The sequence below is a fragment of the Salmo trutta genome, chromosome 22 (assembly GCF_901001165.1).
Source record: "Salmo trutta chromosome 22, fSalTru1.1, whole genome shotgun sequence".
Taxonomy (NCBI): domain Eukaryota; kingdom Metazoa; phylum Chordata; class Actinopteri; order Salmoniformes; family Salmonidae; genus Salmo; species Salmo trutta.
Genome location: NC_042978.1, coordinates 9,723,145 through 9,750,231, shown reverse-complemented (window position 1 = coordinate 9,750,231; position 27,087 = coordinate 9,723,145). Strand labels below are relative to the sequence as shown.

The window sequence follows — 27,087 nt, the reverse complement described above, 5'->3', positions numbered from 1 at the left end:
AGCCCCAGTGAAAGGCCCTCAGAGACCCTGCTGGGGATGCTGTCCCCAACCTCCCCACCCCCCCCCCCCCTCCAAGCTACAGCTAGTCCCCATGGAGTTGAATGGATGAGGCATGGGGGCACGGGGCTACAAAGCCCATAGTTAGCGTACTAGCAGGCTAGCAGCATATCAGCTGCTTGGATGTATTTGATATCCTCCCCGTTGTCCCAACAATGTGGCATCAGTACACTCACGAGGCGAAGCCCAAATAAACCTCAGAGAGGGAGAGAAGAGAAGAGGGAGCTTATTCAGGGGGTTATGACCTGTGGTGTGTTTGCTGTCAGGAACACATCCTTCTCTGTAGCAGTGGCAGGTTACTCCACCCACCCCTCTAACAGGCCTTAACACTGTTACCCCGATTTCTCCTTGACCACCTGTGGAGTCTTTTCAAATCAGCAGTGTTATAACAGCTCATAACAGGGTGAATTCTCATGGTATTTGGACCTCTGACAGCTCACTTATCATACCCAAATAATTGGTCAATAAATGGAACCTATACTGAACAAAAATATAAACGCAACATACAACGGTTTCAATGCTTTTATTGAGTTAACGTTCATATCAGGAAATAAGTCAGTTGAAATAAATAAATTAGGCTCTAATCTATGAAGTTCACATGACTGGGCAGGGGCGCACCCATTTGGTAGCCAGGCCCACCCATGGCTGTGCACCTGCCCAGTCATGTGAAATTCATAGATTAGAGCCTCATTAATGTACCCACTGGGGACCCAGGCCCAGCCAATCAGAATGAGGTTTTTTTTTCCCACAAAAGGGCTTTATTACAGACAGAAATACTCTTCCGTTTCATCAGCTGTCTGGTTGGCTAGTCTCAGACGATCCCACAGGTGAGGAAGCCGGATGTGGAGGTCCGGCGTGGTTACACGTGGTCTGCGGTTGTGAGTCCGGTTGGACGTACTGCCAAATTCTCTAAAACGACAGAGGGGGCTTATGGTAGAGAAATGAACATTAAATTCTCTGGCAACAGCTCTGGTGGACATTCCTGCAGTCAGCATGCCTATTGCACGCTCCGTCAAAACTTGAGACATCTGTGGCATTGTGTTGTGTGACAAACACTGCCCATTTTAGAATGGCCTTTTATTGTCCCCAGCACAAGGTGCACCTGTGTAATGATCTTGCTGTTTAAATCAGCTTATTGATATGCCACACCTGTCAGGTGGATGGATTATCTTGTCAAAGGAGGAAAACTCACTAACAGGGATGTAGAGACATGTACACAAAATTAGAGAGAAATAAGCTTTTTGTGCGTATGGAACATTTCCGGGATCTTTTATTTCAGCTCATGAAACATTTTTGTTCAGAATGGATAATTCAGATATGAAGTGATTGATGGGAATGACAAGAAGTATTGACAGAGCTCCCCTAACCTGTTTTAAATCAGACTGAATGTTGCGCTGGCGAGGTAATGGTGAGTACAGCATTCAGTCGGGTGTTAACCAGGCTAGCGGTCCCCAGGATCGGTAGTGTGACCGCTAGATGTCAAGAGGGGACTAAATACAGTAAAGATGGGTTTAAGGGGTAGAGTAGCAGCCCCCCTCTGCATGCTAAAAGCCTTTTTGGGCTCGTTCGTTGACAAGCTGAAACATGGGCACGAAACTTAGTTTACTCACAATTTCAAAATATTAATCAGAGCATAAATGAGGAACACAACATGTGAGCAAGGCTATTTAAGTAATTGGAAATCGTTCTCGAACACTTAAGTTTGGTCTCCCCAAAAATAAATAATGATTCCTAATTGACGCTGGCCATTTGTGTAATGGACATTGGCGGACCCCTCTTGGACCGGTCCAAGCCGGTCGGCACAGTGGGACAGGAGCTGGTCAGTGGCCAGAGAGGCAGCGGTCAATTACTCAGACTCTACGGCCATATACTGGACGGGGTTAAGCGATGATAAGTGGCGGGGATCCAGAGACTAAGGATGCATCCAAAATAGCACCCTATTCCCTACATAGTGCACTACTTTTGACCAGATCCCATTTAGGGCATTTTGGACACAGTCCTAAGTGACACCTGTCAATTGTAGTCTACTTAGACAATCTGCCTCGCTAGCTAACGTTGTGGCGAGCGGGAGGTATAAAAACAACAATGATTGATTATGATTCTAACGGGGGACATAGTACCTCCTTGAGTGGTGTGTGCGCGTGCACGTCTCAGGTTTGTCTGTGCCTGTGCGTGTAAGACTGCAAGTGTGACGGGGTGTTTTATTAGCACACTTGTCAGGCGCTAACTAGAGAGTGACTCGTCAACATTTTACTAGCCCGACTCGCCTGTGTGCAAAGCTGTCATCAAGACAAACGGTGGCTACTTTGAAGAATCACAAATATATATACAGTTGAAGTCAGAAGTTAACATACACTGAGGTTGGAGTCATTAAAACTCGTTTTTCAACCACTCCACAAATTTCTTGTTAACAAACTATAGTTTTGGCAAGTCGGGTAACACATCTACTTTGTGCATGACACAAGTAATGTTTCCAACAATTGTTTACAGACAGATTATTTCACTTATAAGTCACTGTATCACAATTCCAGTGGGTCAGAAGTTTACATACACTAAGTTGACTGTGCCTTTAAACAGCTTGGGAAATTCCAGAAAATGATCCCATGGCTTTAGAAGCTTCTGATAGGCTAATTGACATAACTTGAGAGTCAATTGGAGGTGTACCTGTGGATGTATTTCAAGGCCTACCTTCAAACTCAGTGCCACTTTGCTTGACATCATGGGAAAATCAAAAGAAATCAGCCAAGACCTCAGAAAAAAAATTGTAGACCTCCACAAGTCTGGTTCATCCTTAGGAGCAATTTCCAAACGCCTGAAGGTAGCATGTTCTTCTGTACAAACAATAGTATGCAAGTATAAACACCATGGGACCACACAGCCTTCATACTGCTCAGGAAGGAGACGTGTTCTGTCTCCTAGAGATGAACGTACTTTGGTGCGAATAGTGCAAATCAATCCAGAACAACAGCAAAGGACCTTGTGAAGATGCTGGAGGAAACAGGTACAAAAGTATCTATATCCACAGTTAAACGAGTCCTATATCGACATAACCTGAAAGGCCACTCAGCAAGGAAGAAGCAACTGCTCCAAAACCACCATAAAAATTCCAGACTACGGTTTGCAACTGCACATGGGGATAAGGATTGTACTGTTTGGAGAAATGTCCTCTGGTCTGATGAAACAAAAATAGAACTGTTTGGCCATAATGACCATCGTTATGTTTGGAGGAAAAGGGGGGAGGCTTGCAAGCCGAAGAACACCATCCCAACCGTGAAGCACGGAGGTGGCACGGGGGTTGCCTTGAACGTAGCCAACATTAAAATTGGCAATACTTAAGTTTTGTCAATTAGGCTGGCGATAAAAGGATCTCTTTGCGCTGCTGGGTTACTGTACCCAGTACTGCCCTGTCTGTGAGGAGGCTCAGCAATGACCTATTGCCATGAGCCAGAGAACAGGCTTCAGACCAGTGAGCTGGAAAGAGGAGGAGGGAGGAGAGGGGGGGTAGAGAGAGGGTGGGAATGGGACAGGGGAGAGGTGTCTGAAAGGGAGCGGCGCCTGAGGGCATAGAGTGCGAGAGCGAGAGGATGACAGGGACAGAGTTTGTGTCTGTGAGAGAGGGAGAGAGAGGGAGGAGGGGGAGTGACTGAGTCAGCTTGTGAATGGGTGTGTCTGCCTCTGTGAGGTCAGTGTGTTTCTCTCTTCTGCCTGCAGCTTCTGCAGCATTGCCTCAGCACACAGCACAGCAAGGCTAATTCAATTGTAGAGTCTGGACACTCCACTCTTCCGCCTGTGTGCATGTGCGTGCATGCACATGCTCATTATGTCTGTGTGTGTGCTCGCGCAGCCAGGGAGTGCACGGCAAGGGTCTGTCCCTCCCGTAGCCTGTCTCTCCACCCCTCACCCCCGCCGACCCCACCCCTCACTTCAAAAGTCCAACATTCCAGCCCCCCAGACAAAAGGCAGGAATATGAAAAGACGGGGCACGCCAAAAAGAGAAAAGGAGGGGTCTGCTTCTATCTCTCTCAGCCTCTCGGGCTGGAAAGTGATAGAGGAAGGGCATGGAGCCTGCTTCCCAAATGGCACCCTATCCACTATGTAGTGCACTATATTTGCCCAGGGTCCAGTTTCCAGTCAGACTCTATTGAGGCTGTAAGTAGGGAATAGGGTGCCGTTTGGGATGCAGCCAGAGAGAGCCGTGGTCCATTCTATTATTACTGTAAACACAATGGCCACATAGCGGCATGGCGGAGGGGGAGCGTCCCCCCAGTTTCCAGTCAGCCTCTATTGACAGAGCCATAAATCACGGCAAAGTTAAGTGAATTAATGCAGCAGGGAGCTGTGGCTTTAACAATGTTTATGTAGTATCAGCTTACCATCTCTCTCTCTCTCTCTCTCTCTCTCTCTCTCTCTCTCTCTCTCTCTCTCTCTCTCTCTCTCTCTCTCCGATAGCTGTACGATCCCTGCTTCTCCCCCTGCCCTCTCTCTCCCTCTTTCTTTCTCTCTCTCTCTCTCTCTCTCTCTCTCTCTCTCTCTCTCTCTCTCTCTCTCTCTCTCTCTCTCTCTTTCTCTCTCTCGGAAGGGGTCTCTCTCTCGCACTAAGTTTACCATCTCTCTTTCTTAGTTAACCATCTCTCTTTATCCTACTCTGTCTCTGTAATAGCTGTGCCTTTTCTCTCTTTCCCTTCTCTCTCTGTTTACCATCTCTCTCTCTCTCTCTCTCTCTCTCTCTCTCTGTTGCTGATATTGGAAATGGGCAGAGTTGCGGAGAGAGAGAGAGAGAGAGAGAGAGAGAGAGTCTTATTAAGAGACCCAGCAGTAATACATCACAGGCTTAAAGACCCCCTCTCTCTCCCCCGCCGTTTCACGTCCCAGCCAGGCATTATACTAATAACCAATAACTGAATATTACCTCTATTAAGAGCAGCCTAATTAGATAGTGCTGGTTACAATTAAATACTTAATAAGCCTCGATCCATTACAGCACTGTCAGTTATACCACGGGATCCGAGTGGAGGACAGGTGCAGTGCTGTGCTGCAGGTCTGTACCAGTCGATTCATTGAGCCCGCGCGCCCACTTGCATTGAATCTCACACACACATGCGGATCAACACACACACACACAAACCTTACACGCGCTCCCACTCACACAGACGCACGCAGGATTCACACACACACACGCGGGCGCACGCTTGCGTTCACTCTCACACCGACTCTCGCTCACATGCAGACATCACACACACACACACGTGTTCACGCACACTCTCGCTCACACACATACAGATTTGGAACTTAAGAGGATTTAAATATTTCATTGTATCATCGGTGACTACATCCAAAACGTACACGGACTAAGACTTGGCACCAACAACTCTAGACTCATTGCTCTCGACACTTCTGATGTGACGGTGCAAAGTCAAATGCCATCAGCGGACATCACAAATGTCACTAATGCTTTAATTGCCTAATTACAATGACTGTATACCAATTTGCGACAAATATCATGTTTAGAAGTGTCAAGTAAACAGTTACCACATTTTTCCCTTGAGTGAGTGAAGGAATGCGGGCCAAAGTATGCCTTTGGTTGAATCATGGAGGGCCCTCCTCCCTTTTGATAGACAGTGAGGGGCATTGTGGTCCGTAGACGTCTTGTCATCTGAACCGTGGGCCGCCTGCCCTCTGTCACCCCTCTGTCACCACCACGTCAGAAAGGCCTGTCACACACACACACACGCACAGCCCAGCTTGTGTTTGTGTCTGTACGTTTGTTTGTTTGGGAATTAGTGGGTGTGATTATGTGGGTGTGTCAGGGTGTGTGTGTTGATGCGCGGTTACACGTATGGCATTAAGTGACATACTAAATGGTGTGTGCCAAACTATGGTGCATGGGGCCCCACCGTGATAGATGATGTCACCTTCTCTCCTCCATCCTCCCATCTCTCTAGCCTACTCCCTAACCAGACTCTCTCTCTCTCTCTCTCTCTCTTATTGACTGACATGACAAACTCTCTATCTCCCCCCCACCTCTCCACCCCACAGCGAGTCCCCACGCCACGCCGTCGAGCCTCCACTTCCCCACGTCGCCCATCATCCAGCAGCCCGGCTCCTACTTCTCCCACCCGGCCATCCGTTACCACCCCCAGGAGAGCCTCAAGGAGTTTGTCCAGCTTGTCTGCCCCGACTCCGGCCAGCAAGGAGGACAGGTGGGCTTCCTTAACGTAAGAACACGGAGCCTTCTACAGTACATACATACCACTAACACCTGGGCTGTGTCCCAAATGGCACCGTATTCCCTATATCAGGGGTAGGCAACCCTGGACGTTTTGATTTAAACCGACCTGGAAGACCAGGTATGTTGAATTTAGGCAAATCGCTGAACTGATCAATTAGCTTAGTTAGTCAGGTGTGGTGCCTAGTTGGACCAATATCCTGCAGTACCTGCGCCACTCCAGGAACAGGGTTACCTACCCCTGCCCTACACAGTGCACTACTTTTGACCAGGCCCCATAGGGATTAGGGTGTCATTTGGGATGTGTTACTTGTTCGATGCCTCTTGCTTCTTTTTTTGTTGTTGGATTCTTCTGTTTAAATTCTTCTGCCGTTTTCTTTCTCCCTCTATAGTGCTCTACATTCATGCTGGTCCATTCACACACACACACATATATATATATACACTAATGGGGGATTTTTTTCTCTGTTAGAAGTATGCAGAAATACCATGGGGGAAATACTGTACAAGTGGTCGAAGAGAGAGCACTGCAGTGGAGGTGTGTGTGTGCGTGCGTATGCCTGTATGTGTGTATATGTACTTGCGTGGGAATGCGTTTGTGTGGGAGTGTGAGCGAGTGTGTGAGCGAGTTTGTGTGGGGTGTGTGTGTCTGTATCTGGGGGGGGGGGTTTGACTCGATGTCTGCAGTTAGATAGTTGATATATTTCTGTCTAGACACTGAATCAATACCCAGACCAGTTTCCCCATGCACACTTTTCATTCGCCCATTTAATCTGAATCCATCTCTCCGTGTACTCCTGCCCACAATACACACACACACTGCGAGACACACTCTCTCTCACACACACACACACACACACACACAGAGAGAACACCACTGTGTGTGTAAAGGCTTAGTGAGCCGTGACGACAATCTCAGTAATGACTAACTTCTTGCTTTGAATAGCAGTAAAGGATAAGGGTACGCACATATCCAATAGCGTCAACGAACCGTCTTACCTGGCTCTTCATGGTAATTCAATCACCAAAAACAGAGCTACAGAATCGTTCTCGATCGAATCCCAACACGACGCGGGATTCTGTATCAAACGACTTAGCATATCTGATACACGTGGCGAGTTGATTTACAGCTGTCTCTATTGCACACGCGCATAGACCCACACACACACACTGGTGTGACTTCCTTCCGGGCATAAATCTGGAGTGCACGGTAGCTGACCCTACAGCCTGCTGTCTCCAGCCTGGCCCCGACACCACAACGAGAGACGGCGGGATAGGAGGAGGTGGAGAGAGCGAGAGGAAGAGGGATGGATAGATTAAGAGGGAGAGAGAGGAAGGAGAGGGGGAAGAGAGACATGGAGAGGGGGGGGGGGTAGGGGGATAGAGAGGCTGTGAGGAGAAAGAGGGAGAGTGGAGGAGTTAGCCCTGATGCTTCAGAGAGCGCGAGAGGGACGGAGAGAGAGAGGGAGAGAGAGTTAGCCCCAGCACACTGTTTTGGTAATAGATTATCAACGGCAAAGTGCGCACAGCAGCAGAATTCTTTATGACCAGGAGCAGGGAAAATTGCTGTGTCTCGCAAAGAAGCTCTTTAATGTGCGCGTGTCCTCCGTCGAACGTGCACACACAAAGGGCCTGTTTAGAGGACAAGCAGGACCGATACTCTGATAGTGATACTGTAACAGGTTACAGAACTGACCTGTTGGGAGGTTTGAGTGCGCGCGTGTGTGTGTGTGTGTGTGTGTGTGTGTGTGTGTGTGTGTTTGTGTGTGTACGTTTGTGGTGGGTTCAGGTTTTGAAGGTGCAATGATGCTTGGTTTTTACTTTGTATTCTCTGTCTCGCTTTCTCTACCCCCCCTCCCTCTCTCTCTCTCTCTCTCTCTCTCTCTCTCTCTCTCTCTCTCTCTCTCTCTCTCTCTGTATATATATATATATATATCTCTCTCTTTCTCTCTCTCTCTCTTTCAGCCCAACGGAAGCAGTCAGGGGAAGGTCCACAACCCATTCCTGCCCACCCCCATGCTGCCCCCTCCACCCCCGCCCCCCATGGCGCGGCCCGTACCCCTGCCTGTGCCAGACTCCAAACCACCCTCCACCTCCACCGAGGGAGGGGGCAACTCCCCCACCTCGCCAAGTGAGTGGACACTGGACACAAACACACCTACACACACACACACCCACACACACAGACGTATCACCTGGCTACTTGGGTTGACATCCTCCTTTTGGAATTAGCAAGCACTCACCTCCTCTATCTCAATGGATGACCGAGGCATAACTTCCTCTCCCTTTCTGACCCGTTGCAGCCTACTCCACACCGAGCACGTCCCCAGCCCAGCGCTTCGTCAGTGTGGGCCCCCGAGACCCCAGCTTTGTAAATATCCCTCAGCAGCCCCAGGTGAGCCACACATCCTACAGTGTTGTACGGCTACTGTCCCCGTCTGCTGGGAAAGAGAGTCCTCTGTTTCCCAGGAGTCTGCTACACACACACACACACACACACACACTATATACTGTAGCTTCTGTTCCCAAGGGAGCTGTGTGATAAGCTAACACTTGGTGGTGTGTGTGTGTGTGTGTGTGTGTGTGTGTGTGTGTGTGTGTGTGTGTGTGTGTGTGTGTGTGTGTGTGTGTGTGTGTGTCTACTAGTAGTAGGGTCTAGGCTGGACGGGGACTTATTCCAGAGGTGATTGTAATTGGTGTGGCCCTGACTGAGACCACCTCTCTAGACACTGACCACTCCGCACATACACACACAGCACTACACACACCACTACACACTAGTTCACATCACTACACACTACTAAACATCACTACACACTACTAAACGTCACTACACACTACTAAATGTCACTACACACTACTAAACATCACTACACACTACTAAACGTCACCACACACTACTAAACATCACTACACACTACTAAACATCACCCCACACTACTAAACATCACTACACACTACTAAACATCACTACACACTACTAAACATCACTACACACTACTAAACACTAAACATCACTACACACTACTAAACATCACTACACACTACTAAACACTAAACATCACTACACACTACTAAACATCACTACACACTACTAAACATCACTACACACTACTAAACATCACCACACACTACTAAACATCACTACACACTACTAAACGTCACCACACACTACTAAACATCACCACACACTACTAAACATCACTACACACTACTAAACATCACTACACACTACTAAACATCACTACACACTACTAAACATCACTACACACTACTAAACGTCACTACACACTACTAAACATCACTACACACTACTAAACGTCACTACACACTACTAAACGTCACTACACACCACTAAACATCACTACACACTACTAAACATCACTACACACTACTAAACATCACTACACACTACTAAACATCACTACACACTACTAAACATCACTACACACTACTAAACATCACTACACACTACTAAACGTCACTACACACTACTAAACATCACTACACACTACTAAACGTCACTACACACTACTAAACGTCACTACACACCACTAAACATCACTACACACTACTAAACGTCACTACACACTACTAAACATCACTACACACTACTAAACATCACTACACACTACTAAACATCACTACACACTACTAAACATCACTACACACTACTAAACGTCACTACACACTACTAAACGTCACTACACACTACTAAACATCACTACACACTACTAAACATCACTACACACTACTAAACACTAAACATCACTACACACTACTAAACATCACTACACACTACTAAACATCACTACACACTACTAAACATCACTACACACTACTAAACATCACTACACACTACATCACTACACACTACTAAACATCACTACACACTACTAAACATCACCACACACTACTAAACATCACTACACACTACTAAACATCACTACACACTACTAAACGTCACCACACACTACTAAACATCACTACACACTACTAAACATCACTACACACTACTAAACATCACTACACACTACTAAACATCACTACACACTACTAAACACTAAACATCACTACACACTACTAAACATCACTACACACTACTAAACATCACTACATACTACTAAACATCACTACACACTACTAAACGTCACTACACACTACTAAACATCACTACACACTACTAAACATCACTACACACTACTAAACGTCACTACACACTACTAAACGTCACTACACACTACTAAACGTCACTACACACTACTAAACATCACTACACACTACTAAACATCACTACACACTACTAAACATCACTACACACTACTAAACGTCACTACACACTACTAAACGTCACTACACACTACTAAACATCACTACACACTACTAAACGTCACTACACACTACTAAACGTCACTCCACACTACTAAACATCACTACACACTACTAAACGTCACTACACACTAGTACACACCGCTACACACTAGTACACACCACTACACACTACTAAACATCACTACACACTAGTACACACCACTACACACTACTAAACATCACTACACACTAGTACACACCACTACACAGTAGTTCGTACACTGAAACCAGTTTCTGCACTCACATACCATCATATCCCAGTACACACAAACCAGAAAGACCAGTATACACCGTTACTTGACCAGCTCCAACACCATAACTGAGAAGCCAGCTCTTACAATACACAAGAGACCGTGCATCAGCCAAGTTACATCCAGCCAGACAACCAGCCCACAGAGGACAGACTCTGCCAGAGCAAAGAAAAGCAGGATGGGAAGAGGGTGGAGAGGTGAAGAGAAGTCAAGGAATGATGACGTGTGTGTGTGTGTGTGTGTGTGTGTGTGTGTGTGTGTGTGTGTGTGTGTCAAAGCGGCGCGTCTGCGGCCCTCAGCGAGCGGGGCCGCAGATTTATTGACTCTGTCACAGGCCGCAAGACACACACTTCCCCCTGGGAGAGTGGAGGCAGGTGTTTGTCACAACTGCCAGAAAGAAGGGTGGGAGAGAAGAAGGGAGGGAGGGAGAGAGGGAGGGAGGGAGGGGAGGTTAGCCGACTGGCTGCTGCTGTTATTTATTGTTTGTGTTTATTTATTTATCTATTTATTCATCCCGGCCTCTCTCTCTCCCTCCTCTCTTTCTCTTTCTTTCTGTCATTTTTTTCTCTCTCCCGTGCTCTCTCTCTCTTTCTCCCTTTTCCCTCTCTCTCTCCCTCGCTCCCTCCTTATCCCACTGGGGTTATCCACTAAGCCTCCAGCCCAATCTGCGTATCTATCTGTGTTTGCTCAGGCCTGCCAATCCGGCGCTCTGCGCATTATTAATTTGGCCTGGCGCTGAGGCCTGGGACTCTGAGGCCTGTTTCTCGAACACACGCATGCGCACACACACACACACACACACACACACACACACACACTCCCCATCTGGGTGTTTGTGAGCCATTGTTTGAGTATGTATTCAGGACGGCATTTTTCGCCAGAAAGCTCAGCGCACTTGGTGATGGTTAGGTGGTCATGGTGGTATGGGATACTGGTTTTAGCACCCCAACTCTTACCATAAGAGCCATGGAAACTTAACTGGCCATGTTGTCTTATCCGATAAATAACCCGTTTTATTGCGGAATGAAAAAGGGCCTGCTAAAAGTAGAAAAGGGTATTCTCATTGACTTCAACATTAATGGGCAGAGCTAGGCTCTCTCGCCACAGCAGTAGCGCTGTTGCAATCTCTCTGTTCGTCAGACGCCCATAGAAATGCCCGTAGGGGCCGAGCCACTGGACTACTAGCGGCTCTATGTGCAAGCGGCCATTTTCCCTCTGCCATGCGTTCCGTCAATGTCAATTTTGTCTGTGGGGTGCGGGTCATCTGACAGAGCCGCGATATTAAATCCCCCCGACATGAAAAGGCTTGAGATGGACAGTGAGGGCTTCGCTATATTAAAGTGTGTGACCCCCACAGCGGGAACTTGTCTCACACACACACCCTCACACACACACACACCCGACACTCGGCCCCTAGTTTCAAAACCTCCCTGCGGCTCCGGGGACAAAAGTTACCCATGGCGGCCATTGTAAACAGAGAGAAAGGGATAGAGGGAAGGAGGGATTGATGGAGGGAGAGTGAGAGAGAGAGATGTGACTGTAACAGTAAACATTCCCAGTCCGCTCGCCATGGAAACGGAAAGGGGGGGTACAGTCGGGACGGTTGATTGAGGGGCCGTTGTTTGTGTGCCTGTGCCCACTCTCCATACCTCCTACCCCCCTTCCCCCCCTCTCATTGGCAGCTTTTTGGGAGAGTGGGTTGGGGGTGATAAAGGCAATGCCAATGAAAGAAGGGGGATAGGTGTTAAAGCGAAGCCAAATAAAGTGTGTGTGTGTGTGTGTGTGTGTGTGTGAGATGGGCACAGTGCCCGCGAGTCAGTGCAGCGTAGGGGGGTGGGTGGAGGCTACCATGGGAGCCAGTGTTGGTTGCCCCCTGAGACCGCGGGGCTTAGCACCACACTGTGGACCCCGTGATGCCCTACCCTCTGCCCGTCCATCATACCGTTCTCACACACCAGACACACACACGGCCCTCCCCTTGTCACCCTGGGTAGACATATACGCCCCCTATATACAACACACACACACACACACTTGTCCTCCTCTCCTCACCCTCTTAACCCCGGGCTAATCCAACAAAGACATTGGTACACACACACACAGCCCCAGTCCCATAGTAACGGCACTCCTCAGACAAGTCGCACAGCCCTGCAAAGACGAGACAAAGGGTTAAGTAAACTTCACGTACGTTTCACGCTGGCCAAAAATATTCACAAACACACACACGCGCGCACGCTCACACATCCGTAGTCTGCAGTTGGATAGACTGGAGTGGGTTGATGGGAGTGCCTCGTGCATAGTGTCGGTAGGTCTGGGATGAAGTTCAGATTCATAAGCAATGTTTTCAATCAGAGAAGTCATTTATCGTTTTAGATATGGGAGTGTGTAGCGTGATGTAGAGAGTGTGCGTGCAAGTACGTGTGTGCGTTTGTGTGCGGACCCCTTTCCGTGGTGTGTATGTGTTTGCCAAGCCTAGCCCTTTTGTCTTTGCCGTGTGTGTGTGTGCATCTGCTTTTGTGTGTGTGTGTGTGTGGGGGGGGGGCAGTAAATTGGAGCAGCTGGAGACAGTAGCCCTGGCTGCCCAGTCCTTTAATTCCCTCTATATAAAGGGCAAGCAGAACAGAACAGAGCAGCTAGATAAAACCTTTAATAGGCTCTTGTACTCCGTGTCAATTTGCTCTCAGTGAAGAGTCTACTGCGATGGCCCACAAACACCAGCCAGCATCATTGTGGTGGCACACACACACACACACACACACACACACACACACACACACACACAGTCGCCTCACAGCCACTTCTCTCTGAATATAGGACATTAGTACACGTTTGGGAGGGACGGATTAAAGGTGCGATCTGTAGCTTTCTGTTTGCCGGTCTTACCTGGTTGAACCAGCAGGAGGAGATGCTCTGACCTGTCTACTCTCCCACAGTAATTATGATGCACATTCTCATAAGCAGACCTGATAGGGTTGTCTAAGACAGCCACCTATCACTCATCAATGCAACTGTAGGGGCCATTAATATTACAGTGTCCACAGAGCAGGGATAGCCTACGCTGCTAATAATGCTAATGACGAAGCATTACAATACTAGTCATTTCACTGATAAGTCAGCTAGTTCGAGGTGTTGGTTCTAGTGTGCACTGAAGGAGACCCACAGGATACTCTGGTAGTGTATCGTAGGTCAAAAGTAGTGCCCTATAAAGGGAACAGGGTGCCATTTGGAACTGAGCCATAGTGTAAGGTGTAGTGTGTTGTAGTATGCTGATAGGTGTGCATGTAAATAAGTCAGGGAGGGGGTGTCTGCTCATCCCTCAGGGAGCTGTAAATGATGGAGGGAGAGAAAAGGACAGAGACGGGAAGAGCGAGTGGGGAGGGGAGACAGAGGGGAGATGAATAGGTAGAGGGAGATGTGGAGGCTGGGGGAGGGGGAGGCAGAGAAGGGATGAGATGGAGAGAGGGGAAGACGGAGGGAGAACGAGTGAGATGGAAACCGTGGTGGAAAAAATGTCGGGGCTGGCAGAGAGGAGGCTGGTGGCGGAGAGGGTAGAGGTGGAATAGAGGGGTAGAGGGAGGGACGTGGAGCGCGACGGAGAGGTGGTTTCAGAAGCGCACCACTCTGGGTGCTGGGAGCTGGTTTGCATTACATGAGGCTGAATTCCTCCGAGATGACACTCATCTGCAGGCACTTTACCCAGCGGCCTGAGTCAGCACTTCTCCACGTGATGAGATTACTGGTTCCATTGAAAGGGAGTTTAAAGGAACAGACTAAGATCTCACACTACATTCTTTCCCCGGGTGTGTGTGTCCTTTCTCCTAACTCCCCCTCTCTCTTCTGCTTCTCTCTCGCTCCACACTGCGCCATGCTTGACTCGATGACTCAAGTGTGTGTGTGTGTGTGTGTGTGTGTGTGTGTGTGTGTGTGTGTGTGTGTGTGTGTGTGTGTGTGTGTGTACACTAGCCCATCCATATAAAACTAGCTTCACCTTGAAGGCGTTCAGATAGGACACCTAGACAGATGAGCGCAGAGCGGCTGTCTGTTACCTGCTGCTCGCGTCTTACTGTGCACACACTCACGCACACCGATACGCGCGCACACACACACACACACACACACACAGACAGCCCCAGAGCAAACAGCTGCAGAGCTAGAGTGTGAGGGTTGGAATCCCCACCTTTCTCTCTCCCTAGGCCTGTGTGATATTTACTGTTCCAAACCTGGGACTCTAGGTCTCCCTCGCTCTTTTTTTACATTTGTACATTTTTCTTTCTGTCGTCCCTTCTCGCTCTCTCCTATTAAATAGTTGCACTCACCACCACCACCACTTTTACTGGTCTGGTTGTGTGATTTCTATCTATCTAGCCCCAGATTGGAGGTTGAAAGAATGTCCTGAAAAAAGAACGGGGCCCAGATTCACAAAAACCTTCTTAAGAGGAAATCTCTTCTTAACTGCCATGTTTTCCTTAGCTATAGACTTAAGAAGAGAGTTAAGCAAAGTTGCTAATCCTCAAAAAAGTTATTGAAAATGTTCTTGTGCTATTTCTTATGTTTCTCCTTAAGCAACAAGTTAAGATGAAATCAGATTCTTGAAAATAAAGTTATTGCAAATGTTCTTAATTCCAAGACAGCTAAACCATTGTCTTAAACTGGACTCCCGAGTGGCGCAGCGGTGAAAGGCACTGCATCCCAGTGCAAGAAGCGTCACTCTCAGTCCCTGGTTCGAATCCAGGCTGTATCACATCCGGCCGTGATTGGGAGTCCCATTGGGCGGTGCACGATTGGTCCAGCGTCGTCTGGGTTTGGCCGGGGTAGGCCATCATTGTAAATAAAAATGTGTTCTTAACTGACTTGCCTGGTTAAATAAAAAAATCAAAACTAAGGGCAGTGAGAGAAAAAGCTCATGAAAGCAATTGAACATGTTTAATTCACTCACAAAATGAATCTGAAAGTATCAATATTGATTATTTTAAACCCAAGAACGTGTTTTAGAACAGTAATCTCCGTATGAATTATGCTAACATGATTGCCATTGCTAACTAGATAGCTAGCTAAAATGGTTGCCTAGCAACAAACATCTTAAGAAGATTTGTAAGAATACATTTTCAGAAGTTCGTAAGAAAATCATTAAAACTTAAGATATTGTTAAGGAATTGCACTTGCGAATTGCACATTTTTTTCATAAGAAGTTTTTTGGGAATCTGGGCCCAGGCTTGTAACCACACAACAGAAGACCTGTAGTTCACACTCACTGTGCCTGAAACAGGCGGGATGGCAGAAACACCCAGGTCTGTGTCTTTACAGTTTTATGTCTCATTCGGGGAGAGAAAGGGAGGGAGAGAGGCAGGGAAAGAGAGAGACGGAAGGGAGAAAGAGAGGGACATGGATTGAGTGAAAGAGAGAGGGCGAAGGATGGAGGGGAAGAGAGAATGACTGAAGTATGGTCTTTGTAATGCCTGCGGTGGAGCTCCTCACCGGTTTGTGTTCCGTCAGACCGCCCAATAAAAACAACGTAGCTTTTATTTGCCTCCCTCACGACGGACAGCGGGCACAGAGGGGTCTCTCCCTCTTTCTCTATCTCTGTGTGTGTAGGTACATGCCCATGTGTGTGTTTGCCCATGTGTGTGAGGTCACTAGTGGCACACGGGGGGTCACAAAGGGCCATGTTTCCCCCCCCCCTGTGCTCGCTCGGGGCCCCACAACACATGGCTTTGCTCATCCCCGGCCGGGCATCTGGTGGGCATTCCTGTGGGCACTGGAACACACCACAGTGTAATGGTTAGAGTTATAGTGGAGCCCCGGGGCTCCAACCACCCCAGTCTAGCCTAGCAGAGCAACACATGTCCCCAATAACATCTTCGTCTGGTTCTACTAACAAGACACACACTGGTAGTCAATTGAACGTGTCTGTCTGCTACTTGTGTGTGTGTTTCTTGCTTTCACTCGTCATCTCTCGCTCTCTCGCCCCCCCCCTCTCTCTTTCGTCCCCATCTTCTTCTCTCATTCTGTGCTTGTAGTACTGTGCCCTGACACAATGTATGAGTATCTGTATTCTAAATCACAGCTACCAGCATCAGTCCACTGTGTGGTAACACTACCCCGCTGTCCACACACACACACACTGTCTGGTCTGCAAGAGCCCGTCTCCCCAGGACGGGGGGGGGGGGGGGGGGAAGAGTAGTGAAGGAGGGATGAGATGAAAAAGGAGTCCGGTGGGGGGAGGGGGAGGGGGGGGTTGAAAGTTACCAGTAGACAAGGATGGGGGGAGGGAGCTGCACTGCAGAGAGAGAGAGAGAAAGTGAGCGAGGCAGAAAGTCCTAGCGTCAGCAACTATTGATTAAAAAGTAACCTTCCAGTCTTCTCTGCCGCCGAGCAGCAGCGTGTGCGGGCCCGGCAGTAGAATTTCAACGAGTCACGAGCCAGCACACTCACAGGCCTGGGCGGGCAGGAAAAGAGCGGCTAGCGACGTGCAGGAGCACACACACTGACTCACACACAACGCACAGGACAGACACCATACACACTGACTCACACACAACGCGCAGGACAGACACCACGCACATAATATACACAACGCACAGGACAGACACCACGCACATAATATACACAACGCACAGGACAGACACCACGCACATAATATACACAACGCACAGGACAGACACCACACACATATTATACACAACGCACAGGACAGACACCACACACATAATATACACAACGCACAGGACAGACACCACACACATAATATACACAACGCACAGGACAGACACCACACACATAATATACACAACGCGCAGGACAGACACCACGCACATAATATACACAACGCGCAGGACAGACACCACACACATAATATACACAACGCACAGGACAGACACCACATACATAATATACACAACGCACAGGACAGACACCACACACATAATATACACAACGCACAGGACAGACACCACACACATAATATACACAACGCGCAGGACAGACACCACACACATAATATACACAACGCACAGGACAGACACCACGCACATAATATACACAACGCACAGGACAGACACCACGCACATAATATACACAACGCACAGGACAGACACCACGCACATAATATACACAACGCACAGGACAGACACCACACACATAATATACACAACGCACAGGACAGACACCACGCACATAATATACACAACGCACAGGACAGACACCACGCACATAATATACACAACGCACAGGACAGACACCACACACATAATATACACAACGCGCAGGACAGACACCACACACATAATATACACAACGCACAGGACAGACACCACGCACATAATATACACAACGCGCAGGACAGACACCACGCACATAATATACACAACGCACAGGACAGACACCACACACATAATATACACAACGCACAGGACAGACACCACACACATAATATACACAACGCACAGGACAGACACCACGCACATAATATACACAACGCACAGGACAGACACCACACACATAATATACACAACGCACAGGACAGACACCACACACATAATATACACAACGCACAGGACAGACACCACACACATAATATACACAACGCACAAGCACACAGTCAAACAATACCTTCATTTGAAACACCAGGGCTTTGGTTTTAGCTTTGGGTCATTTCACCCCTCTAGTCCCATGACTTAGTTTGATGCTTCTTTCCGCTATCTGGAATACTTTATGTTCAAGATGATTTCATTCCTTGTGTTTTGAGTACAGGTGTAAGCCAACCAAAAAGGAGAGACGCTAGTCTGTTATTTGCTCATATTGTTTGCTTTCGTGCATTGAAACCAGCGGTGTAGACAAGGTTTGTTTCCATGGGTGCATTTGTATCTGTGTGTGTGTGTGTTGTTTCCATGGGTGCATTTGTATCTGTGTGTGTGTGTGTGTGTGTGTGTGTGTGTGTGTGTGTGTGTGTGTGTCTGAGCTCCCTCTGAATCAGTGGCACGATGTCTGCGGCAGCGTCTGGCTGCTCCAAATTCACGGAACAGTGACAAGGGAGAACACAGCGGGACAGGGGAGAAGGAGTGAGGAGAGAGAGAGAGAGAGAGAGAGAGAGAGAGAAAGAGGCCGAGTGAGGGAAGAGAGAGAGAAAGAGGCCGAGTGAGTGGAGAGAGGGAGAAAGAGGCCGAGTGAGGGAAGAGAGAGAGAAAGAGGCCGAGTGAGGGAAGAGGGAGAAAGAGGCCGAGTGAGGGGAGAGAGGGAGAAAGAGGCCGAGTGAGGGGAGAGAGGGAGAAAGAGGCCGAGTGAGGGAAGAGAGGGAGAAAGAGGCCGAGTGAGGGGAGAGAGGGAGAAAGAGGCCGAGTGAGGGAAGAGAGGGAGAAAGAGGCCGAGTGAGGGGAGAGAGGGAGAAAGCGGGATACACAGGGAGGTATCCATGGGCCGGGTCTTGCTAATGGTAGCATGAACTTCAACTTGGGGCAGGGAGGAGGGAAGTTGAGAAGAGGGGGAGGAGGGAAAGAGGGAGAGGAACGGAGAGAGAGGTGTCAGGGCGCTTGCTCACTGGAAACGTGAACAATGGAGGGAGCAATAAATATGGCATTTCACTGAAGGATGTGAACACCACTGCACACACTCAATTCAATTTAAGGGGCTTTATTGGCATGGGGAATATATGTTTACATTGCCAAAGCAAGTGAAGTAGATCATAAACAAAAGTAGAGTAAACAATAAAACATTTCAAATGTCATATTATGTCTATATACAGTGCTGTGAGGATGTGCAAATAGTTGAAGTACAAAAGTGAAAATAAATATGGGTTGTATTTACAATGGTGTTTGTTCTTCACTGGTTACCATTTTCTTGTGGCAACAGGTCACAAATCTTGCTGCTGTGATGACACTGGTATTTCACCTAATAGATATGACAGTTTATCAGAATGTGATTTGTTTTCGTGTTCTTTGTGGGTCTGTTTAATCTGAGGGAAATGTGTGTCTCTAATATGGTCATACATTTGGCAGGAGGTTCTGTGCACACTGCCCACAAAATGGGCGGTGTGCACATAGCCTGTCTTCTCTTGAGAGTCAGGTCTGCCTTTGGCGACCTTTCTCAATAGCAAGGCTATGCTCACTGAGTCTGTACATAGTCAAAGATTTCCTTCATTTTGGGTCAGTCGCAGTGGTCAGGTATTCTGCCACTGTTTTATCTCTGTTTAGGGCCAAATAGCATTCTAGTTTGCTCTGTTTTTTGTACATTTTTTTCCAATTTGTCAAGTAATTATCTTTTTGTTTTCTCATGATTTGGTTGGGTCTAATTGTGTTGCTGTCCTGGGGCTCTGTGGTGTCTGTTTGTGTTTGTGAACAGAGCCCCAGGACCAGCTTGCTTAGGGGACTCTTCTCCAGGTTCATCTCTCTGTAGGTGATGGCTTTGTTATGGAAGGTTTGGGAATCGTTTCCTTTTGGGTGGTTGTAGAATTTAACGGCTCTTTTCTGGATTTTGATAATGAACGGGTATCGGCCTAATTCTGCTCTGCATGCATTATTTGGTGTTTTAAGTTGTACACAGAGGATATTTTTGCAGAATTCTGCATGCAGAGTCTCAATTTGGTGTTTGTCCCATTTTGTAAATTCGTGGTTGGTGAGCGGACCCCAGACCTCACAACCATAAAGGGCAATGGGTTCTATAACTGATTCAACAATTTTCTGTTCCTTTTGATGTGGTAGAAGGCCCTTCTTGCCTTGTCTCTCAGAACATTCACAGCTTTGTGGAAGTTACCTGTGGCGCTGATGTTTAGGCCGAGGTATGTATCGTTTTTTGTGTGCTCTAGGGCAACGGTGTCGAGATGATGAAATTTGTATTCATGGACCTTTTTTGGAACTCCCATTATTTTTGTATTACTAATATTTACTGTCAGGGCCCAGGTCTGACAGAATATGTGCAGAAGATCTAGGTGCAGGCCCTCCTTGGTTGGGGACAGAAGCACCAGATCATCTGCAAACAGTAGACATTTGATTTCAATTTCTAGTAGGGTGAGGCCGGGTGCTGCAGACTGTTCTAGTGCCCTCGCCAATTCGTTGAGATATATATATATAATATATATATAATATATATGTTATATATATAATATATATATAATATATATGTTGAAGAGGGTGGGGCTTAAGCTGCATCCCTGTCTCACCCCCCGGCCCTGTGGAAATATTTTATTTGGGGGGGGCAATTTTAACTGCACACTTGTTGTTTGTGTACATGGATTTTATAATGTTGTATGTTTTTCCCCCAACACCACTTTCCATCAATTTGTATAGCAGGCCTTCATGCCAAATTGAGTCGAAAGCTTTTTTGAAATCAACAAAGCATGAGAAGTCTTTACCTTTGTTTTGGTTTGTTTGTTAGTCAATTAAGGTGTACAGGGTGAATATGTGGTCTGGCGTACGGTAATTTGGTAAAAAGCCAATTTGACATTTGTTCAGTACATTGTTTGCACTGAGAAAATGTACGAGTCGGCTGTTAATGATAAAGCAGTGGATTTTCCCAAAGTTGCTGTTGACGCATATCCCATAGTAGTTATTTGGGTCAAATTTGTCTCCACTTTTGTGGATTGGGGTGATCATTCCTTGGTTCCAAATATTGGGGAAGATGCCAGAGTTGAGGATGACGTTAAAGAGTTTAAGTATAGCCAATTGGAATTTGTGGTCTGTATATTTTATCATTTCATTTAGGATAACATCAACCCCGTAGGTCCTTTTGGGTTGGAGGGTTTGTATTTTGTTCTGTAGTTCATTTGATGTAATTGGAGAATCCAGTGGGGGTTGCTATTTGATCATGAATGGCTGAATTTCATGGCTGAAATTGTTCAGAGAAGAAGGCACAATGTGACTGGCTGGCTGGAGAGTACAGGAACACCATGGCAACTAGGTCCTAAGTAGAGAGAGAGAGAAAGCAACGACTCTTGAGAAAGAGGAACTGCGCGGGCTGACCTATCAGATTCGGACATAACAGTAGGACTTCCTGTCTGCTTAAATGAACTTCATCTGAAATGTGTACTCTTCTTCTCTCCCTCTGTCCTTCTGTTTTGCAGTGGTACCTGGGATAAGGACTCCAGACCCCCTCGCCGCCCGCTGGACAGATCGCTGGACCCCCTACTTTCTCCCCTGAGTGCGACCCGACCTGAACCGACCAACACCCCGCAAACGTGCCCCCGCGTCTGACAGAGAGAAGCCCAACACCCCTCCTCCCCCCAATCTGTCGCCGTCTCCTCACCCCCAGCGCCTGAGAGACTAGAGCATCAGCATGGCTACAACAACACCCCCCCACCCCCACCCAGAAAACAAGAGGAGAGCTACTCACCGCTAGATACACTATATATCTATATAGCCCATATATATCCCCCATTCACATGGTTGGTTTATATGCCTATATTCATATATAGTACCAGTCACCTCAACTGTTTATTGGAAGAGAGTTAGCAGCCTATATATCCTGGGAAAGTGCACGTCGTCTTGTTCCTTTTCTTTCTTCTCGTCCGCCCCACTTTGCCCCGGAGGGGACATGATCATGTGACTAAATCAAAGAGCTTCCCTATACCTTTCGTCGTCGTAGCCGAACTTTGAAGAAGGTCCGGCGGGCGGGAAAGGCACAGAGAGCTATGCGTCCTGTGTACGTGTATGTGCCGAAACGAGGTTAAGATCAAAGCTCTTGTTTCCTCTCTGTCTTTGCCCCCTTTTTCTCTCTGGTTGTTTCCGGACTCTGTTGAGTTTGTTGGGGGTTATTGCCCCTGGTTGGGTGGCTCGCGGATGTGGAGGTTTTAGCTGGGTCGGATACCAACCAGTTAATACTTCTCACCCACCACCCCCCACCACCATCTCTCCACACCCCACCCTATCCCACACTCAACCCTGAGGAGGGACTCTCCCCCCCACAGCCATGCCAAGAGTCTGAAGGCCTTCACCCGGCCACATGGCTTTTCCAGGGACATCTAGCATTGCAAATGGAACCCCATGCAGAGGAGAGCAACCTACCAACCACCACACCGTGAACTCATAGGGCAGGGGGACGAGAGAGGGGACGGGGTATTGATGTTTAATATCGGTCAATCGGGTGACATATTGAAGCTGGTAGATAGGCTGCAACGAGAAGAGAAGTATTTCAACGAGAGGCTTGTGAGAAAATAACTTCTGTCTGGGAGGCTTGTTCATGTTTCATTTTTGTATAAAGGTAATTTCAGTTCTTTCCGATCAACCTACAAACTGACGGTCTGTACGATGCTATACAATGCAAAGGGCAGGTAGAAGGTCTGTAATTCTACAAACTGACTAGACGGGAGACATCCGTGACTTACGTGAACAGTGGAATATTGAATTGAGGAAAGTGCAATTTCGTTGGATAGCGGTTGGATAGTTAAATGTCTTTGTAAGATAGGTCGTTGAAACAATTGGTGAAAAGTATATATATTTTTCTTCCTAGTCCTTTCACACCTCCGGGACTCTAAAAATATCGGGGTACAAAAAAAAACGTCAATTAGAACGATAGCCTTGTGAGAAAATAAGGGGAGCTGTATTTTTTGTTTGTTCATCTTGTAAATTTGTTAGTATTGTAGAACGAAAAATCCCTTTAAGAAATATAATTTTAAAGCATCTCTTGCGCTTTAGACTGCGATTCATATTTTTTTTTAAACGCAAAGTGATTAACTTATTTTAAGAAAGCACATGATTTTAAATAAAGAGGTAGCGGCTTAAATTTCTCATGAGGCAAAATCCGGAACAACTTTGTTGTAAAAATTATCTTATATGGGCGTCCAAGTTCTGGTTTGATTGGCTAGACCTTCTCTAAGCCTTGTCCAATCGGAAGCACTTATTCCTGCAGTTGGCTTATGGGCTGGGGGTGGAAGTTCAGTGAGAAAGAGAAAAAGCAGAGGGACCCTCTGTGAGCATTTGTGTTGCGAACACGTTGATATCTACATGAAGGCAAGATCGCAACCAGACGGCGAAGCTTTTCAGCCGCTTCGCATGCAAATTACCATTTTATTAAAGTTTTGTTTTGTTTTTGTTTCCTATACTATACATACTATATATATACACTCTTATGACCGACTCATCCACTGTCGATCAAAAAACGTATTAAAACTATTTAAAAAATCAAACAAAAAAAATCTGCATGTTCTAGTGTTAGTGACAAATTTTTACATAGATTATGTAGAGTTAGTGAATAAAGACACTATTGTAATCCCAACATCAGGCACTTGCCAATAGTCTATATTTGTTTGGCCCCTCGAGGCTTTTTTTTTACTGCTGTCCTTCACAATCAACCAGCTGAACGTCTTTAAGACTCTTATTCGCTTCTCATCATTTCTGAGTCGTTTTTCCTATTTCGTTCCCTCTTGAAATGATCAGTTCTCGTTTTTTCTTAAAGTATATATATTTTGTTTGTATGTTCTCAAATTGCACGAAACAATTGTTCCTCATCAATGTGCCTTGAGCGATGGTCTAGTCCCGAGTTGTTGCACAATGTTCCAATGTGGAGAGTTACGTTTTTTTTTTTTACCCCTTTTTGATTTATTTGTTTCATCCCCCACCTCCCATTGTGTAGGAGTGATCACAGTTGTAATACTGATAAGGAACATGAAATATAATGAAATTGCTGATTATAATACGCAGTATTACATCTGCTATTTGAAGACCTCTCAGGCCCGTACAACAGTGCTTTTTCTCTCTATGATGCAACATCGAAGTGCTGTGTGAGTACAGGATCTGACATACTATCTCTGTCTTGTACTGCTGTTTAACTAGGCCAGAGTCAATCACCCTGATATGGCCCCATTTTTAGTCGTTCAGTGAGTAGGAATAGAGCTCGTAGCTTTGTATCTTGTAGATAGTTTAGTTAAACCCCAAGCAGCCCCCTACCTGTAAACCATTTTTTTTCTGTTGAGAATACTAGTCTATTGATATTTATGGATGTGCTGCAATTTCTAAATGGAAAGTACTTTTTGTTTTGGAGTCTTCCTGTTTTTTTTGTTTGTTTTTTTTGTTTTGTTTTTCTCCCAGAAGTGAATAATGAGAAAGATATATGCAATACCTGCTTGCACTCATGTAGACATACACTAGTCGTTTTTTTTATGATCTTTTTATTTTATTTTTGATAAAGTTAGCCTGCACTTGACTGGCTGCATGGTTGGGGGTCGGTCCATTTGGCAGACCCACTCATGGAGAACAAAGGTTTCGCAAAGCCTAGTCAGCCTCGCTCGGGTATTTTACTTTATTTGTATTCCACACGTACAAGATGACCGCAAAATATATTAGGGTTCTCCTTTTTGTATATTTCTGGTCACAAGCAAGCCTTTCAACAAGTCAAACTTCCTCTCCGTCACAAAATCCACATTTTCGACAGACTAAGAAATATGACGTCCAACAAAAACAAAAAGTCCCACTTTCTATATCCTTTACTTCAAATGGACTTCCAAGTTGCATATATATGAATTGTTTCTCTGTCTAATACATATATCATTTTAAAAACGACATTGTGAGTATTGGGAAGCCTTTCCCAAGGTGTCCAACGTGATGGTTTAGTAGTAACACTTGCGTGGGTTGTGTGTTTCATTTAGTAGGACAGTTTTGTTTTGTCTTTGTTCTTGCCTACCCTTCAGCGATGAGTTGGGCATTACTTTCTTAATTATCTGCACTAAAATATGAAATAAATGACAATAGTGAGAATTATTGAAAAACTGCTTCCAGGGCTTAAAAGAGCGAAGGGAGAGGGAAAAAAAACAATTGCACGGACATTTTTGTCACAAAACCTTGTTGTGGACAGCCTAGCATCTAATCAGCAAGATTTGGCTGTGTGTAAAATACGACAAAATTGCGCCCTTTTTAAAGAAAGAAAGACTAAAAGCAATAGTTTGGGCAGACTGTTTTTGTTCCTGTGTCGTGTGTGTCATTTAGTTATGGGTACAGAAGTGGAGAAGAGATGTAGTGATGATGAGAAAGAGAGTAAAAAGCGACGGAGCAAGCAGGGCCGAAAGGCCTGACTGTGGGAGACGTGTTGTTTGTATGTTGTATAGTTTTATTAATTACACTGATTTTAAAGCTGCCCTATTTTATAATGCAGGACTTTTGTAACATTAATTAAATGAGGAAAAAACTAGTGTTGTGAATTCTCTGATTGTTTGTATTAAGGCCACATTAATAGAACTGGTTTTGTTTGTTCCATGGGAACTGGATTTAAGTTGAAAACTTTCCTGTTTCCTTCTTTTTGTTTTCTTTTTTTTCTTTCCTTTTTGTATGTATTTAAGGACTTGTTCTTCTTTTGATGGTATAGCGTATTCCTATACTTAAAAAGTATAGGGTATTGAGGTGAAAAGCCCATTGTAAATGGATGTTACAGTATGCTGTATGTTGAAGGTTATTTGTTGCATCAGCGTTGATGAAGCTAAATCTAGGTAATTCTGAGGAAATTGGTAAGAAGAGTGTTTTTTTTTTTAATGCATTTAAAAATTAGTTTAGGCAGAAGACAATGACATAGACAGCCAAAGGATGCCCCTATTATAAATGCATCTCGGCATCTTTTTTTGTGTTCACCATTCCATGCAGGAAAATAAACAGCTTGATATGCAACATGGTTCTTTTTCTTTTTCACATATTTCTTCCCCTGTCCCGCTCTCACCCACTTCCTCACCAAATGGTCCTCCAGAAACCGTGGGTCCTCTCAAAACCACTTCCCATTCACACACTCACGTGCGGTTCTTCATGGCATTTGCAAAACACAGACACAGTCAACATACACACGGCTCTTGCCTAGCTAGAGGTGAGTTGTTCATGTATTGTCCAACTTTTGTATAACTTTTCATCGAGGCTATGAACAGCCGATAGACAGGCACTGCATGGGAAGGTGCGTGGCATAACCTGTACATCACTTATCTGCAGTCAACCCCTGTAAAACATACTGGGGACCTCGAAAGGTTATGACACTGAGGCGCTTAACTGATCATCAAAATGTCATTCACATTAGTGCTAAAAGAGAACCTTTTTGAAAATCACATCCACAAATGGGAGTTTACAACATAACCCACAGGGGCCTCGAACACTACTGACATTTTCCGTTATACTACTTGGCTTCCCTCTCCTTGCGTTACCATATCCTAACCATTATCACACCATTCACCAGACCCACGGGCATTAACCACAAACATACACGCCTTTAACTCACTCAAGACGGCTT

At 46.2% G+C, this 27,087-nt stretch overlaps 1 protein-coding gene across 9 annotated transcripts in view; it reads left to right on the top strand.

Moving 5' to 3' along the window:
• Window positions 1–26,483, top strand: part of nfia (nuclear factor I/A) — a 178,665-nt gene extending 152,182 nt beyond the window's left edge. For 5 of the 9 annotated variants that reach the window (XM_029706501.1, XM_029706504.1, XM_029706506.1 and 2 more), the window contains 5 exons: window positions 6,094–6,272; window positions 6,756–6,821; window positions 8,249–8,414; window positions 8,587–8,678; window positions 21,956–26,483. In XM_029706501.1, coding sequence (XP_029562361.1) covers window positions 6,094–6,272; window positions 6,756–6,821; window positions 8,249–8,414; window positions 8,587–8,678; window positions 21,956–21,970 — 518 coding nt within the window. In that variant the 3' untranslated portion in view covers window positions 21,971–26,483. The remainder of the gene's footprint in view (window positions 1–6,093; window positions 6,273–6,755; window positions 6,822–8,248; window positions 8,415–8,586; window positions 8,679–21,955) is intronic. The other 4 variants (XM_029706507.1, XM_029706510.1, XM_029706505.1 and 1 more) reach the window with 3 other exon arrangements.
• The last annotated feature ends 604 nt before the right edge of the window (window positions 26,484–27,087 follow it).